The sequence below is a fragment of the Mastomys coucha genome, unplaced genomic scaffold (genome assembly GCF_008632895.1).
Source record: "Mastomys coucha isolate ucsf_1 unplaced genomic scaffold, UCSF_Mcou_1 pScaffold15, whole genome shotgun sequence".
NCBI lineage: Eukaryota > Metazoa > Chordata > Mammalia > Rodentia > Muridae > Mastomys > Mastomys coucha.
Genome location: NW_022196897.1, coordinates 95,500,255 through 95,513,490, shown reverse-complemented (window position 1 = coordinate 95,513,490; position 13,236 = coordinate 95,500,255). Strand labels below are relative to the sequence as shown.

General features: G+C 38.5%; 1 protein-coding gene and 1 long non-coding RNA gene across 5 annotated transcripts in view; one reads left to right on the top strand and one right to left on the bottom strand.

Annotated features, from left to right (window-relative positions):
• The first annotated feature begins 562 nt into the window (after positions 1-562).
• LOC116090625 overlaps positions 563-13,236 on the top strand; it is a 38,393-nt gene continuing 25,719 nt past the window's right edge. For 2 of the 3 annotated variants that reach the window (XR_004118749.1, XR_004118748.1), the window contains exon 1: positions 563-879. This is a non-coding gene — a long non-coding RNA (uncharacterized LOC116090625). Of the gene's footprint in view, positions 880-1,544; positions 1,790-13,236 lie in introns of those variants that run through there. The other variant, XR_004118750.1, reaches the window with a different exon arrangement.
• Ccdc34 (coiled-coil domain containing 34) overlaps positions 10,679-13,236 on the bottom strand; it is a 28,599-nt gene continuing 26,041 nt past the window's right edge. For both annotated transcript variants that reach the window (XM_031371323.1, XM_031371322.1), the window contains exon 6: positions 10,679-11,282. In XM_031371323.1, coding sequence (XP_031227183.1) covers positions 11,068-11,282 — 215 coding nt within the window. In that variant the 3' untranslated portion in view covers positions 10,679-11,067. The remainder of the gene's footprint in view (positions 11,283-13,236) is intronic.

Here is a 13,236-nt window from a genome sequence, read left to right as displayed (position 1 = left end):
AAGTAACAGCATGGTTTATGTTGTGTAGTAAAAGTAACAAGGTAAAGATATTTAAGGAAAAGACTAGAGAAACTAGGTTAGATCAACATCTAGTAAAAGACTATGTGTCAGAACAGGTAGGAGTAGACAGGGAAAAGGATTGGAAAAGAGGATGCCTTTGCAAGCTATAAAAGTTTTATTCTGACTCCTCTTCCCCCAAAAGGAAAGCAAGCAAGTTAAAAAAATGTACAGCCCTCAATCAAGGATCTGTGTTATTCCGGAGAACACTGTGGTTAGATGAAAAGGAAAAGAGGCTGAGGGCCTTGGAAAAGCTGGAAGCAGAACAATGTGACATGGTTACATTTGTCCCCAAGTCACCAGGTTGCTGTGGAGAAGACACACACTGGAGTTAGGATAAGATTAGACACGCAGTAACCAAACTAAAAGCTAGTGTGGTAATCTACGTGAGAAAGGGTTGGCTCGAATTGTGGTGGTGGTTCCCTAACTTAGCCGCAGGCTGGAATCATTTGAGAAGCTTCCGAAGATCCTTGTGATGTCACTGTTCTGAGGTGTGGAGTCTGGCTTCTGGAATCTCCCCTAGACAGTGCTAGTGTCCTGATATGTGGAAGGAGCTACTGATTTAAGAGTAGGAAATCAGCAGAAATAGTTATTAGCTAGATTAAGGTAAGCAAGTAGGTCAAGGCCCCAAGGACACAGAAATTGAAGCTTCTCAGCTAGGGAGACGTGCCACAGCTGGGTCATTGCCAAAGTTAGCAGAACCTTGTATGGCGATGACCCTCAGTACACACTGCGCAAACCTGTTGAATGAACAAGCTGAGATGAAGGATGTGTTTTGCCAGGGGAGACAACTAGCTAGTCTGATCCACAGTGAAATTGGAGGTATGAGCTTCTTTCATAAATCTTAAGTTGACTTCTTTCTAAACATAACTCCTCTTGCCTAGCTTGGCCCTTGTTTTCTGACCTGAACTCACCTCCCACTAGCACCACGCTACAAAACAATGTCAGATTAATTCTAAGATATAATTTTCATCAAGTCACTACTTGACCCAAAACTCATATTTAATGTAACATGCCGCTTAGCCTGACATTTTTTTTTTAATTAAATTTTGGCTCTACCTTTGCTAATTTTATTTTCTACTCATACCCTATGTAAAACCAGTAAATGCTGTCTAGCCAGAGACACCAAATTATATTAGTATGTCATATATTCTGTTACCCATCTCCTAAGGAGTCAGCATTATTAGACTTGTTTTTCAGTTGTAATGTGAGGCTTAGAGGGGCTTAAAAGTCTTGCCTGAGTCTTTGCCAAGCATGTCACCCAACACAGATGAGGTTCCACTGCTGTCCTAATCCTGGCCCCCTCCCACCAGGAGCTGGGTAAAAGTAGAATCTAAACAGTAAAAAGATGCCTACATAACCAACCATTATAGTGTCTTCATTGGACAGATAAACTGGGGACCATTTCCTCTATTTTATTGAGTGATAACTAAGATTTACTTGTGGTGGTTTGAGTAAGAATGCCTACCCAACACCCCCATAGGATCATAAATGTGAATGCTTAATCATCAGGGAGTGATACGACCTCAGAGAGATTAGTAGGTGTGGCCTTGTTGGAGGAAGTATGTCACTAGGGGCGGGCTTTTAGGTTTCAAAAACCCAAGCCAGGCCCAGTTTCTCTTTCTGCCTTCAGACCCAGTTGTAGAACTCTCAGCTGCTTCTCCAGCACCTTGCTGGCCATCCTGCCACCATGTTCTCCTCCTTGATGGTAAAGGACTAAGCCTCTGAAACTGTAAGCTAACCTCCAATTGGTTGTTTTCTCTTTTAAGAGTTGCTGTGGTCATAGTGTCTTTTCACAGCAATTCAACAGTGACTAAGACACCTGTATTGGCATTTTTGTCTCAACCTACACTCTGGGAGGAAAGCCCTTGGCTTTTTTGAGTTGTAGAAAAGTGGGTGCTGAGTGTTAGTTTGGTTAAATCCATTGAAACTAACAAAACACCGTCCTCGAATAAACACCCTGCACTACCACCAACTAAAAACAGTGGCAGCTTCCCTCTCCCTCTGGCCTGCTGGTGATTCCCAGAACCCTGAGAAGAGTAGGGGAGAGAACCTTCCTTTTCCAAGTTCACATGCAATTCCCTGAGTATGAGAAAAGAAACCGAAGAGGGCACAGAGCATGGAGGTTCCTAGGGAAGAAGATGGAATGTTCCTTGACTTCTCCTGAGCTTATGGCAGCGCTTTCTCCTGGTGTATTATTTCTCCTCAATTTTAAGAGGTAATTCATGACGCCACTGCCTGCTCTGAAAACTTTTCTCAGGCAGATTGCCATGACCAATAGCAGGAAGTAAATATTCTCTGTAAAGCAACTAAATGGGTCATCTTTTCTTAAACTAACATATGAAGGGAATTTAAGATATAAACAGTGTAGCAAGCACAGTATTAGCTGTATCTTTGTGAATTAAGAGAATATTAGTTTGTAGGCACAAAAGTGTGATTTGTTGGTATACCTACTCTGTACTGTTATTTACCTGGACCATGTGTATAAGTCCATGAAAGCGCAGGCTTTTACGTGTTAATTATCGAATTAGCAATCTCTTTTTATTTTTTAACTTTTATTGCATTATAATGAGAAAAGTTACATGACTTCAATTTATCTGAATTTGTTCACATTTAAAAACATATTTTAAGTAAATAGAATTAAATCACATTCTTGTTTCCCTTTTGTACCCCAACTCCTCCCAGGGACCCCCCTTCAATACCTACAATATCTCCTCATAATCCTTAAAATTTATAAAACATTATAATAAAAATGAATATTATAAAAGTTGTTTGATATAAAACAACAATCAATTTAACAGTCTTATGTAGATGTTTGTCTACAGCAATACTGAAAATACATGTTTTTCTCAATATAAAATTTAAATGACCCCAAACATTAAGTGTATATTTCAAAATAATCTATCACTACTAATTTTTCTTAAATGAACATAAATATATAAAGTCTTTTTGTTTGTTTGTTTAGTAGAGTTGAAAATCTTAGTTCTTACTCCGCCAGCCCAGTGGCTTGGGTTCCTTCTGGTCTTTCTGGGCTGGTGTCCTGAGCAGACCTTGGGCACAAACCCTGTAGCCAGTCCCACAACACCCAGAGGAAGCTGCACTCCCAGGTACTCTAACAAGCTCAGGATCACAGGATCCCAGGATCCCAGGATCCCAGAGACAGCTTGACTCTGAGGAGGTCTGACACAACCAGGATCATAGAAAGGACAGGCTCTGGTCAACCAGATGGCAGGGAGTGGGGGTGGGGAAGCATACGAAAATAAACAATACAAACCAGAGTTACTTGGCATGATCAGAACCCAATTCTCCCACCATAGCAAGTCCTAAATACACCATCACACCAGAAAAGCAAGATTCAGATCTAAAATCACTTCTCATGATGATGATACAGGACTTTAAGAGAGACATAAATAGCACTCTCAGAGAAATACAGGAGAACACAGGTAAACAGCTAGAAGCCCTTCAAGAGGAAACACAAAAATCCCTTAAAGAACTACAGGAAAACACAACCAAACAGGTGAAAAAAATGAACAAAACCATCCAGAATCTAAAAATGGAATAGAAACAATAAAGAAAACACAACCAAACAGGTGAAAGAAATGTACAAAACCATCCAGAATCTAAAAATGGAAATAGAAACAATAAAGAAATCAGAAAGAGAGACAATCCTGGAGATACAAAACTTAGGAAAGAAATCAAGAGTCATAGATGCAAGCATCACCAACAGAATACAAGAGATAGAAGAGAGAATCTCACGGGCAGAAGACACCATAGAAAACATTGACATAACAGTCAAAGAAAATGCAAAAAGCAAAAAGCTCCGAACCCAAAACATCCAGGAAATCCAGGACACAATGAGAAGACCAAACCTAAGGATAATAGGCATGGAAGAGAGTGAAGATTCCCAAAGTAATGGGCCAGTAAATATCTTCAACAAAATTATAGAAAAAAAACTCCCCTAACCTAAAGAAAGAGATGCCCATGAACATACAAGAAGCCTACAGAACTCCAAATAGACTGGACCAGAAAAGAAATTCCTCCCATCATATAATAATCAAAACACCAAATACACTAAACAAAGAAAGAATTTTAAAAGCAGTAAGGGAAAAAGGTCAAGTAATATATAAAGGCAGGCCTATCAGAATTACAGGAGACTTCTCACCAGAGACTATGAAAGCTAGAAGATCCTGGGCAGATGTCATACAGACCCTACGAGAACACAAATGCCAGCCCAGGCTACTATACCCAGCAAAACGCTCAATTACCATAGATGGAGAAAACAAGATATTCCATGACAAAACAAACTTTACACAATATCTTTCCACAAATCCAGCCCTACAAAGGATTATAGATGAAAAACATCAACATAAGGAGCAAAACTACACCCTAGAAGAAGAAAGTAATCTTTCAAGAAGTCCACACAAACCTAATTCCACCTCTTACAACAAAAACGGGAAGTGACAATTACTTTTTCTTAATATCTTAATATGAAAAATAATATTACCAACATATCCTAATCGACTGAAATCCAAAAATATGAGGAATTAGATATTTGTTGGTTGTCATCCAATGGTTTCTCTAATTTGGTAATTAGAGAAATAGGTCCAATATTGTACAATCCATATACACTTTCAGCTTGTTTGTTCATGACAGTGTCTTGCTGTGTACAACATAAGGATCTTGAAATCTTGCTTCTCCTATCTCAGCCTCTCTATTAGTATTGTTTATTTCATGTTTTTACACTATATTATGGTTTTCAGACCAGCTTATATATTTCAAAGGTATTTATATACCCAAGGGAGACATAGACAATTAACTCGGGAGGTGGCTTGTAAGAGAACAATAAAGAGTGAGACTGAATGCTTTGCTTGACGTTTGTAACTCCTGTATCAAGTTTGAAGAAGAGGACTTTATAAGTTATTCTTTCTCTGAGATGAATGCTTTTCCAAATTATCACAGCTAATGAACCAAATTCTTACCCTCACCTAATGTCTGTACCACCCTCCAAACAAAACCATTGTTCATTGAAACAGTTGGTGAATGACTTTATGGATAGACCATCTTAATACCTACACCATTTCTTAAATGAATGTAACCTGTTCTCTGTGAGCTGAGAATAAAGTCACTCACTCAAGTCAAATAGCTTTGGCCATAGCAGGAAGTCTGTATTCAAAAATCATGTCTACAATTCATTACTTTGCCCAGCAGAACTGTCAACTCTCAGCTTAACTACGATGGAGGTAAAATCCTTTGGTGATGTGAGGGTCATTGAAGTACAGCCTTATTATAACGAAATCTAATGCCTAAAAATTGTTCTTATTTTGAGCAATTTATTTTTAATAAATAGCTCCATCTGTATCACTTCAGACTTTTGGGGCCATGATGGTGTATTTTTACCATGAAAATTCAAAGGGTATTTTCCTTGGAATTCCAAGTTTTCTTTGCAAATTAAGAATCTGGAAACTTCTGTAACTTTGGAGAAATGTGTTATTGGATTCAAGTTGCTGCAAAGACACTTTGATGTTAACATGCTGACCATCACCTACCACTGGCCTTTGAGAGACTGTATGTAGAATCACCAGCATTGTAAACCCACTCCTTTACCTCCCAACCTTCCAAATGATTACATCTTAAGTTCTGTCTATTTGGGGCCTTCAACATGCATTTCAGCTTAATCACTTTTTCCTGAATGCTTATCTTGATCAACAAAAAATGGCTAGCCATCTCTACATCTCATAGCATGAGCTTTCAGTTAAATACCACTTTAAATCTCACACCAGCCAGCATGAAAGTTTTAACAGGTCTCAGATTAAGATGGGATTTTTAACCTAGGATCTAGCCAGTGCTACAAATGTGGTGGTAGATGGCTTCACATACTGACTGCACCCAAGCCCGGAGTAGTAAGGACCAGATGCCAGAGACTCTCTCATTCATACCCCCAACTCACACGCACACAGGCACGCACGCACACACGCACGCACGGGTTTGGAACCCTTGTTTTCTGTTGCTCCACCGCTTTTGTTGCTCATCTAGTGGTTTTCTTTTCTTGTGTTCCATTCTGGTCTATTTTCTTGTTAACAACATGATAGGTACTCAAAAAACACTGGTTGAGTAGATAAATGGAGGAACGTCATACAGCCCAGTCTATCCATCTCCACAGCTACACTAATTACATTAAATTGACAAGGCCTAAGGATCTACCATCATTGTACATGCCTTTATTCCCAGCATTTGGGAGGCAGAGGGAGGTGTATCTCTGAGTTTAAGGCCAGCCTGGTCTACAGAGTGAGTTTCCAGGACAGCCATAGCTACATAGAGAAATCCTGTCTATAAAAACAAAACAAACCAATCTACCATTAAACTAAATTTCTCACCTAGATAACAAACATGTAGTTCTATAAGCACCTTGATGTTGATATGTTCATAACTAGATTTAGTGTATCCAATTAAACACAGCAGATCATTCACACACAAGTATCTCTCTCTCCCTTCTCTAAAAATCTAATGAAATTTCTTTAAGAAAGAAAATTCAAGTCCACATGTGCAAAAAGAACAGAGGATACAATGGCTGACAAAAGATTCCAAAAAGTTTTTGAACGGTAGAAAGTCAACTAAGTGTAATAACTAAGCCTGGAGACAGTATGGAAATATACCTTTTTCATTATTTTTAAGGAAATTGTGATAGATGCATTTCCCCCCTTATTTTCACCATGGTTCCTCTGGGTTCCTATATTCCTTCTGCTCTAATTTAACATCTAAGTGTTTTTAAATGCTGAGTTACTTTTAAAGGGGAACAGGTCCAGGAAGATGGCTTAGTGATGTGCTTGCTGAGAAGCGGAGACTGGATTCCCAGCATCCAAGTCAAAAGCCAGGCAGGATGGCATGATCCGGTGGTAGGAGATGGAGGCAAGGAAATTAGGGCTCACCAGCCTGCCCAGTGTAGCCAGTGGTGAGATCCCAGATTCAGTGAAAGATCCTGTTTCAAAATAACAAGGTGGAGGGCCAATGAGATTGATGAGAGTAAAGACATCTACTGCCAAGGCTGATGGATCCAAGTTTGATTCCTCTCTAGAATCCACAGTCAAACAGACATGGGTTGTCCTCTGATCTCTATACTCAATGTGGTGCTTGTATGTGTGCATACACACAGACACACACAGACACATTAAAAATAAAAAAAGAGCCTAAAGAAGCCCCAAACAGCTCACAATACAGATAGCCCTATTCCTATCCCAGGCACTGAGGAGAGCATAGCTTATGCACTAGCTAGAAAGAAAACCAGGTAGAGTGACAAGCTGTTCAATTAGCTGATACACAGGAGCACCTTCCTAGACCAGCCAGGCTTATATCAGCGAATGCATACCCTTGAGAGGAAAGGTTCGCAGGTATTTGAAGGTTCAGCATAAGCTGAAATCAACTATCAACAAACCCTCTCCATGCCTAGCCACTTCTATCGGGCTTTCATCATTATAAATGGATAGATTTACACTGGGAGTGTCAAGTGAGGCAAGGTTTAACAGAACATTTGAGGGAAATCTCCAAAAACAAAAATAAGAGTGAGGAAAGGAAAAAGGGAGGGGTTCTAGAGGATGGAGAAACAATTACAGAAATAAAAAAAGGAATCTTAGCTAATGTCCTTAGAGAAGATACTGCATTCACAAAGTAAGTAGAAGTTATAGCAAAGAAGAGAAAACAGAAGAATGATTGGAATATAAAATAAGAAACCATCAAAATTATCCAAGGATTAGAATGACAGAGAAGTGTCACAGACAGATGTGTCCTCAACATACCAAGGAGGGGATGCAGGCAGTGCAAGGGTTGGACTTTCTTCTACTTTATTAGATGCTTGCTTTTTAGGATCTTTGCTGGCTATTTAGCATGAGCTCCCTTTTAACTATCTAAATTCTTTCTGATCAAATTTCATGTTGATAACTTCTCCAATTCTCAAATCCACTCCCACTTCTTGCATGTAGCTGCTGCTACCTCAATTCAACCATTATGACATAACTGGTGGACACTGCAAAACTCTCTCAAATGTGTTCTGAATCTGTGCTTTGTCCCACGACAGGCCAACTTCCTAACAGAAGCCGGAGTAATCACAAACTATAAACAACATCCTGCATAAAATCTTCCAGATTTCCCACTACAATTAGCATATAGTCAAGCATCTGATTTAGTGACTAATAGCTAAATAACTTCTAATAGCTAAATAACTTCTTGAAAAGTATTATGATTTATACTAGAGTTAGAGCTAAGAGCTAACCTAGTCTGTGAAGTAGGTTTACAAATATATCTAAAATGCCTAGGATTCAGGGAGTGGGAGTGGATTTGAGAAATGGGGACATTATCAACAAGAAATTTGATCAGGAAGAATTTAGGTGTATGTGTGTGTGGCCATGGATAACTATCCATCTTCTCTATAAAAGTAACTGTCTTCAAATAGGATGACCAGGCCTCCAAAGCTTTTGACCCAATAAAAGTAGATATTAGTCCAGTAGCTCAGAATACCCAAAATACAATCCACAAACCACAAGAAACTCAAGAAAAAGGAAGACCAAAGTGTGGATACTTCGATCTTTCTTAGAAGGGGGAACAAAATACCCATGGAAGGAGTTGCAGAGGCAAAGTATGGAGCAGAGACTGAAGGAACAATCCAAAGACTGCTCCACCTGGAAATCCTTCCCATATTCAATCACCAAACCCAGACACTATTTTTTTTTTTTTTTACTATAAACATTTAATTTTATTTTTTTTAAAGAAAGTACTTCAGAAAGAGGAAAATAATCTAGATTTTATATATATATACATAATCTTCATGCATAAAGACCCAGAGGTGGCCATATTGTCTGTGACAGCCCCAAATATCAGCTGTTTCAGGCTAGTGCCTGGGACTTCCTATAGCCAGCAGCAATGTAGTAAAGGCCTTCTCTATTTGCCCCTAGGGCCCATCCAGACCTGTCTCAGTGACAGTTTTACCTTCTGGGAAATGTTCTTGGCTAGATGGGTGGGCAGGGAGGAAGACCCTTGACATTCTTCATCTAAACTCCTCTGGTGAATTGAGGAAGATGATCAAGAGCCAGAGCAATTCTGGAGCTTCTCAAGAGTTGTTCTCTGTGGCTTGGGGCCACTACAAGTGCTGGCTGACAGGAGCCTGATATAGCTGCCTCCTGAGAGGCTCTGACTAATATAGAAGTAGAGGCTCACAGCCATCATTGGACTGAGCACAGGATCCCCAATGAAGGAGCTAGAGAAAGGACCCAAGGAGCTGAAGGGTTTGCAGCCCCTTAGGAAAAACAACAATATGAACTATTACCCTCAGAGCTCCCAGGGATTAACCACCAACCAAAGAGTACACATGGTGGAACTCATGGTTCCAACAGCATATATATAGTAGAGGATGGTCAAGTCGGTCATCAATGGGAGGAGAGGCCCTTGGCCCTGTGAAGGTTCTATGCCCCAGTGTAGGGGAATGCCAGGGCCAGGAAGCAGGAGAGGGTGGGTTGGTGAGCAGGGGGAAGTGGGAGGGAACAGGGTTTTTTCCAAAGGGGAAACCGGGGAAGGAGATATCATTTGAAATGTAAATAAAGAAAATACCTAATTAAAAAAAAAAAGAAAGAAAGAAAAAATAAAGGTAAACAGTCCTCAAAGAAAAGCAGATTTAAAAAAAAAAACCTAACTCTAAACTATGTGTTCCTCTAGACCTTCGATGCCAAGAATACACTTCAAAGACCTTACTGGTATTTCTTTACCAAACTACTCCTCTCAATAACTTGGCATTACTAATCTAGCAAAACCAGAATATATTCCAAATAGAAGTCACATTTAAATACATTTTCATTTCTTGATCATCACCTAAAAAAAGACTTCTAAAAAAAGTGGCGATTTTATCAGAATGTTCCCAGTTTATTTAACATTTAAGGTAGCAAGTATTACAAATGATCTAATGATGACCCTAATTTCGAAGCCAGCAATCCAATAGTAAGTATATAAAAATGAGTTTATAGAGTGTAACAAAATATTATTAGTGTCTCAACATTATAAAAACTCTAAACTATCCGATCTTCGACGCCATGAATACCCTTCAAAGATTCATCAGCCTCAAATCTACAACACAAAACAGGATTTTACAATTTTGTCTTAACTCCAACTCTTTTTTTTCTTTTTTTGGTTTTTTCGAGACAGGGTTTCTCTGTGTACCCTGGCTGTCCTGGAACTCACTCTGTAGACCAGGCTGGCCTCGAACTCAGAAATCCGCCTGCCTCTGCCCCCCAAGTGCTGGGATTAAAGGCATGCACCACCACTGCCCTCCCTGCTCCAATTCTTCCTTCTGTGCTGCAGAGCAGTCTTTCAGTTAGTTTTTAAAGTCCCTCCGCAGGGAACCAATGAGACAACTTGCCTGGTAAAGGTGCTTGCTGTGCAAGTCTGATGACCTGAGTTCAATCCTTGGTATCCACACAGTAGAAGTAGAGATCTGACTCACTGCAAGCTATCCTTTGCTCTCCACAACAGGTTATAGTATATGCATGCCCACTCATACACACTTTCACACAAAATAAATAAATGAAAAAGAAAAACTTTAAAATAACTTCATGGAAATTATACTAAAAACCATTAACAAACATTGCAAACACTGGAATTTATTTCTTTTGGTTTCTAACCCATTCAAGTAAGGTTTAGAAATGCCTGTTTAAACAAATTAATCTTATGTTTCTTATGTATACACAACACAGCAAATAACAGTACAAAAGAACACAAGAAAGACTGTTCATTTATTGATATTACAATGAGTTTTAATAAAAACTAAAATGCAATCATTAGATCAAGCTTAATCTTTTATAAAAACCAAAATGTAAAAACTATCTTTAACTCTAAGGATTCCACATACAAATTTAAATTTTGATACCTGTCATTTATCACATTAAATGTTGACTTACTGATTAAGACATGTTAAGAAAAATATTCAGATTTTAAATGTAAGTTGCAGGTAGCTAGGTACGCTCTGTGCACACACTATCTCTGTACGCGGCACAGAGCTCCAAGGCAAAGGCTGCTCCTGGCATTATGAACTGCCAGGGATGGCGATGTGAGTGGCTGACTCGCTGCAGGTCGTTTACTCTTTTTTCCTGGTCCACTCTTAGTTTCCTTAGGAGGAGGCATATGAATTGGCTTCCATGGAATTGGGTTATAAAAAGTTGGCTCTGGGTAGGAATTTCCACTGTAAAAACCTACAATCATTAGAAATCAGAATGACCAAGAAAAAATATCTTAGATGAAAGAAATCACTTATTTTTAATTCCAAAAAAAAAAAAGAAATACTATATGGCAACAAGACAAAATATCGTGGATAAATTGGATAGGATAACTTAAAACTTGAGGCCTGAAATATCATAAAAGAAATAACATTGTTCTAATATTGTACTCACTATGTCAAACATTAAATGATACAAAGTAACTCAGAGAATTAGAATAATACTATGAAAACCTATCTAAATAAAAATGCTTACAAAAGTTTTACTATGCAATTTATTTTATAACTTAAAATCTTTATGGTCTTAAATCAGTCTTGGAAATGGCTAATTGTGTGGTATTATCTATTATCAGATGCTAAAGTTTATTTTTTAAAAACTCACTTTATTTTGTATAAGAACCTACAATAACTCAAGATTCCTGTTTAGAAACACTGAACCTCTGCATTATTGTCAAATCAGTAAGAATACACAATGCCACACTGATTCAGACCACCAGCTGCCATTCTACCAGTGCCCATGAAGTGCTTACAGAATGGTGACATCTGACAACCCATAATGGGATGCGGGAAGAACATTTTATGAATTGGCTTCGAGTCCTCCACTCAGTGCAGAGACAGAAATTCCTGTACTGTGCAATTTATAACAATGATATGAACATAACATAAAGGATACAGACAGAGAAGCCCAGTGTTTGCTAAATAACAGACTACTTGTAAGAATTAAGTTTATCGAAAGCATTAAGGTAATAATCCATTATTTTGATAATTAACTTTTAGTCAATATCTCTATTCTGACTTGATTGTCTGATTATTAGGTTAAAATAATTGCTTATCATCATTTTTCCAAACAAAATGTTAAAAGCTTTTTAAAGGAGTATGCCTGCCAGTGCTCAGTATACATGATAGATGATCCTGTGACAAATAGGAGAGGCTAACCCTGACAGCAGGAATGTGTCTTTCAGACACTCCTGGTCCACTTTGGCTGCAAAGATATGTCAACACACACTTCACCAAGATGGTCAAAACAAAGTCTGGAGTGTGTGCTAGTGTGTGAACAAAATAGAATGAGAGTATTTTAATAATAAATCACTTAAAAAAGTGAAGGCAGCTGTCATCAAAGTATGATTTCCAACATGAAGCACAAAGAAAAACATGCATTGCCGTTTATAATCAGTCCAAGCCTAAAGGCAAACTGGGTACATTTGTTTGGTCATGTGATGTCTACTATTCTATTCTTCAAAAGGAATTCACTAGACCCTGGAAACTCTTTCTTATAGACTGGTAGAAAGAAGAAAAGCAAAATGACACTGTGAACATATCTCAAATGAGCTTCAACGATCTAATAACTAAGAAAATTATTTTGGAATCCTTAGGCCTGAACGCTGAGTCAGGCATCTGCTAAAGTTATGTTCTACTACTGAGCTACATTTCCAACTTCATGAAATTTTTGTTCACTAACATTAAAAATTGTTGCTTTAAAATGTATGCTTGCAAACTCTAACATAAGTGCTAGAAAAACTGGGTTTCTATAAGCAAAAGAATGAAATCATAGCCATGTTTCTCACATTGGACATATTGAACAAAAATAAATTCAAAATGGACAAGGGTCATTAATGCAAAATCTGTAACTTTCAAACTGTTAGAACTGAAGAGGGATTTCTCAAAGTAAATACACACAGCCAATAGGGATTTGACAAAGCTACTAGGCTTGGTGGTATATACCTTAATAATAGAACTTGGGAGGCAGAGGAGGGTCATCTCTGTGAGCTCTTTGCCCATAATGAAACTTTATTTAAAAAGTTCTCAACATCCTTAGTCTCAAAGCAAGTAAAATCACTTTGAGATCTATCTTACTCTAGTCAGAATGTCTGTCACCAAGAAAATAAATGCTGGCCAGGGTGTGGGGGTGGGGGTGGGAGCCATCTGATGGT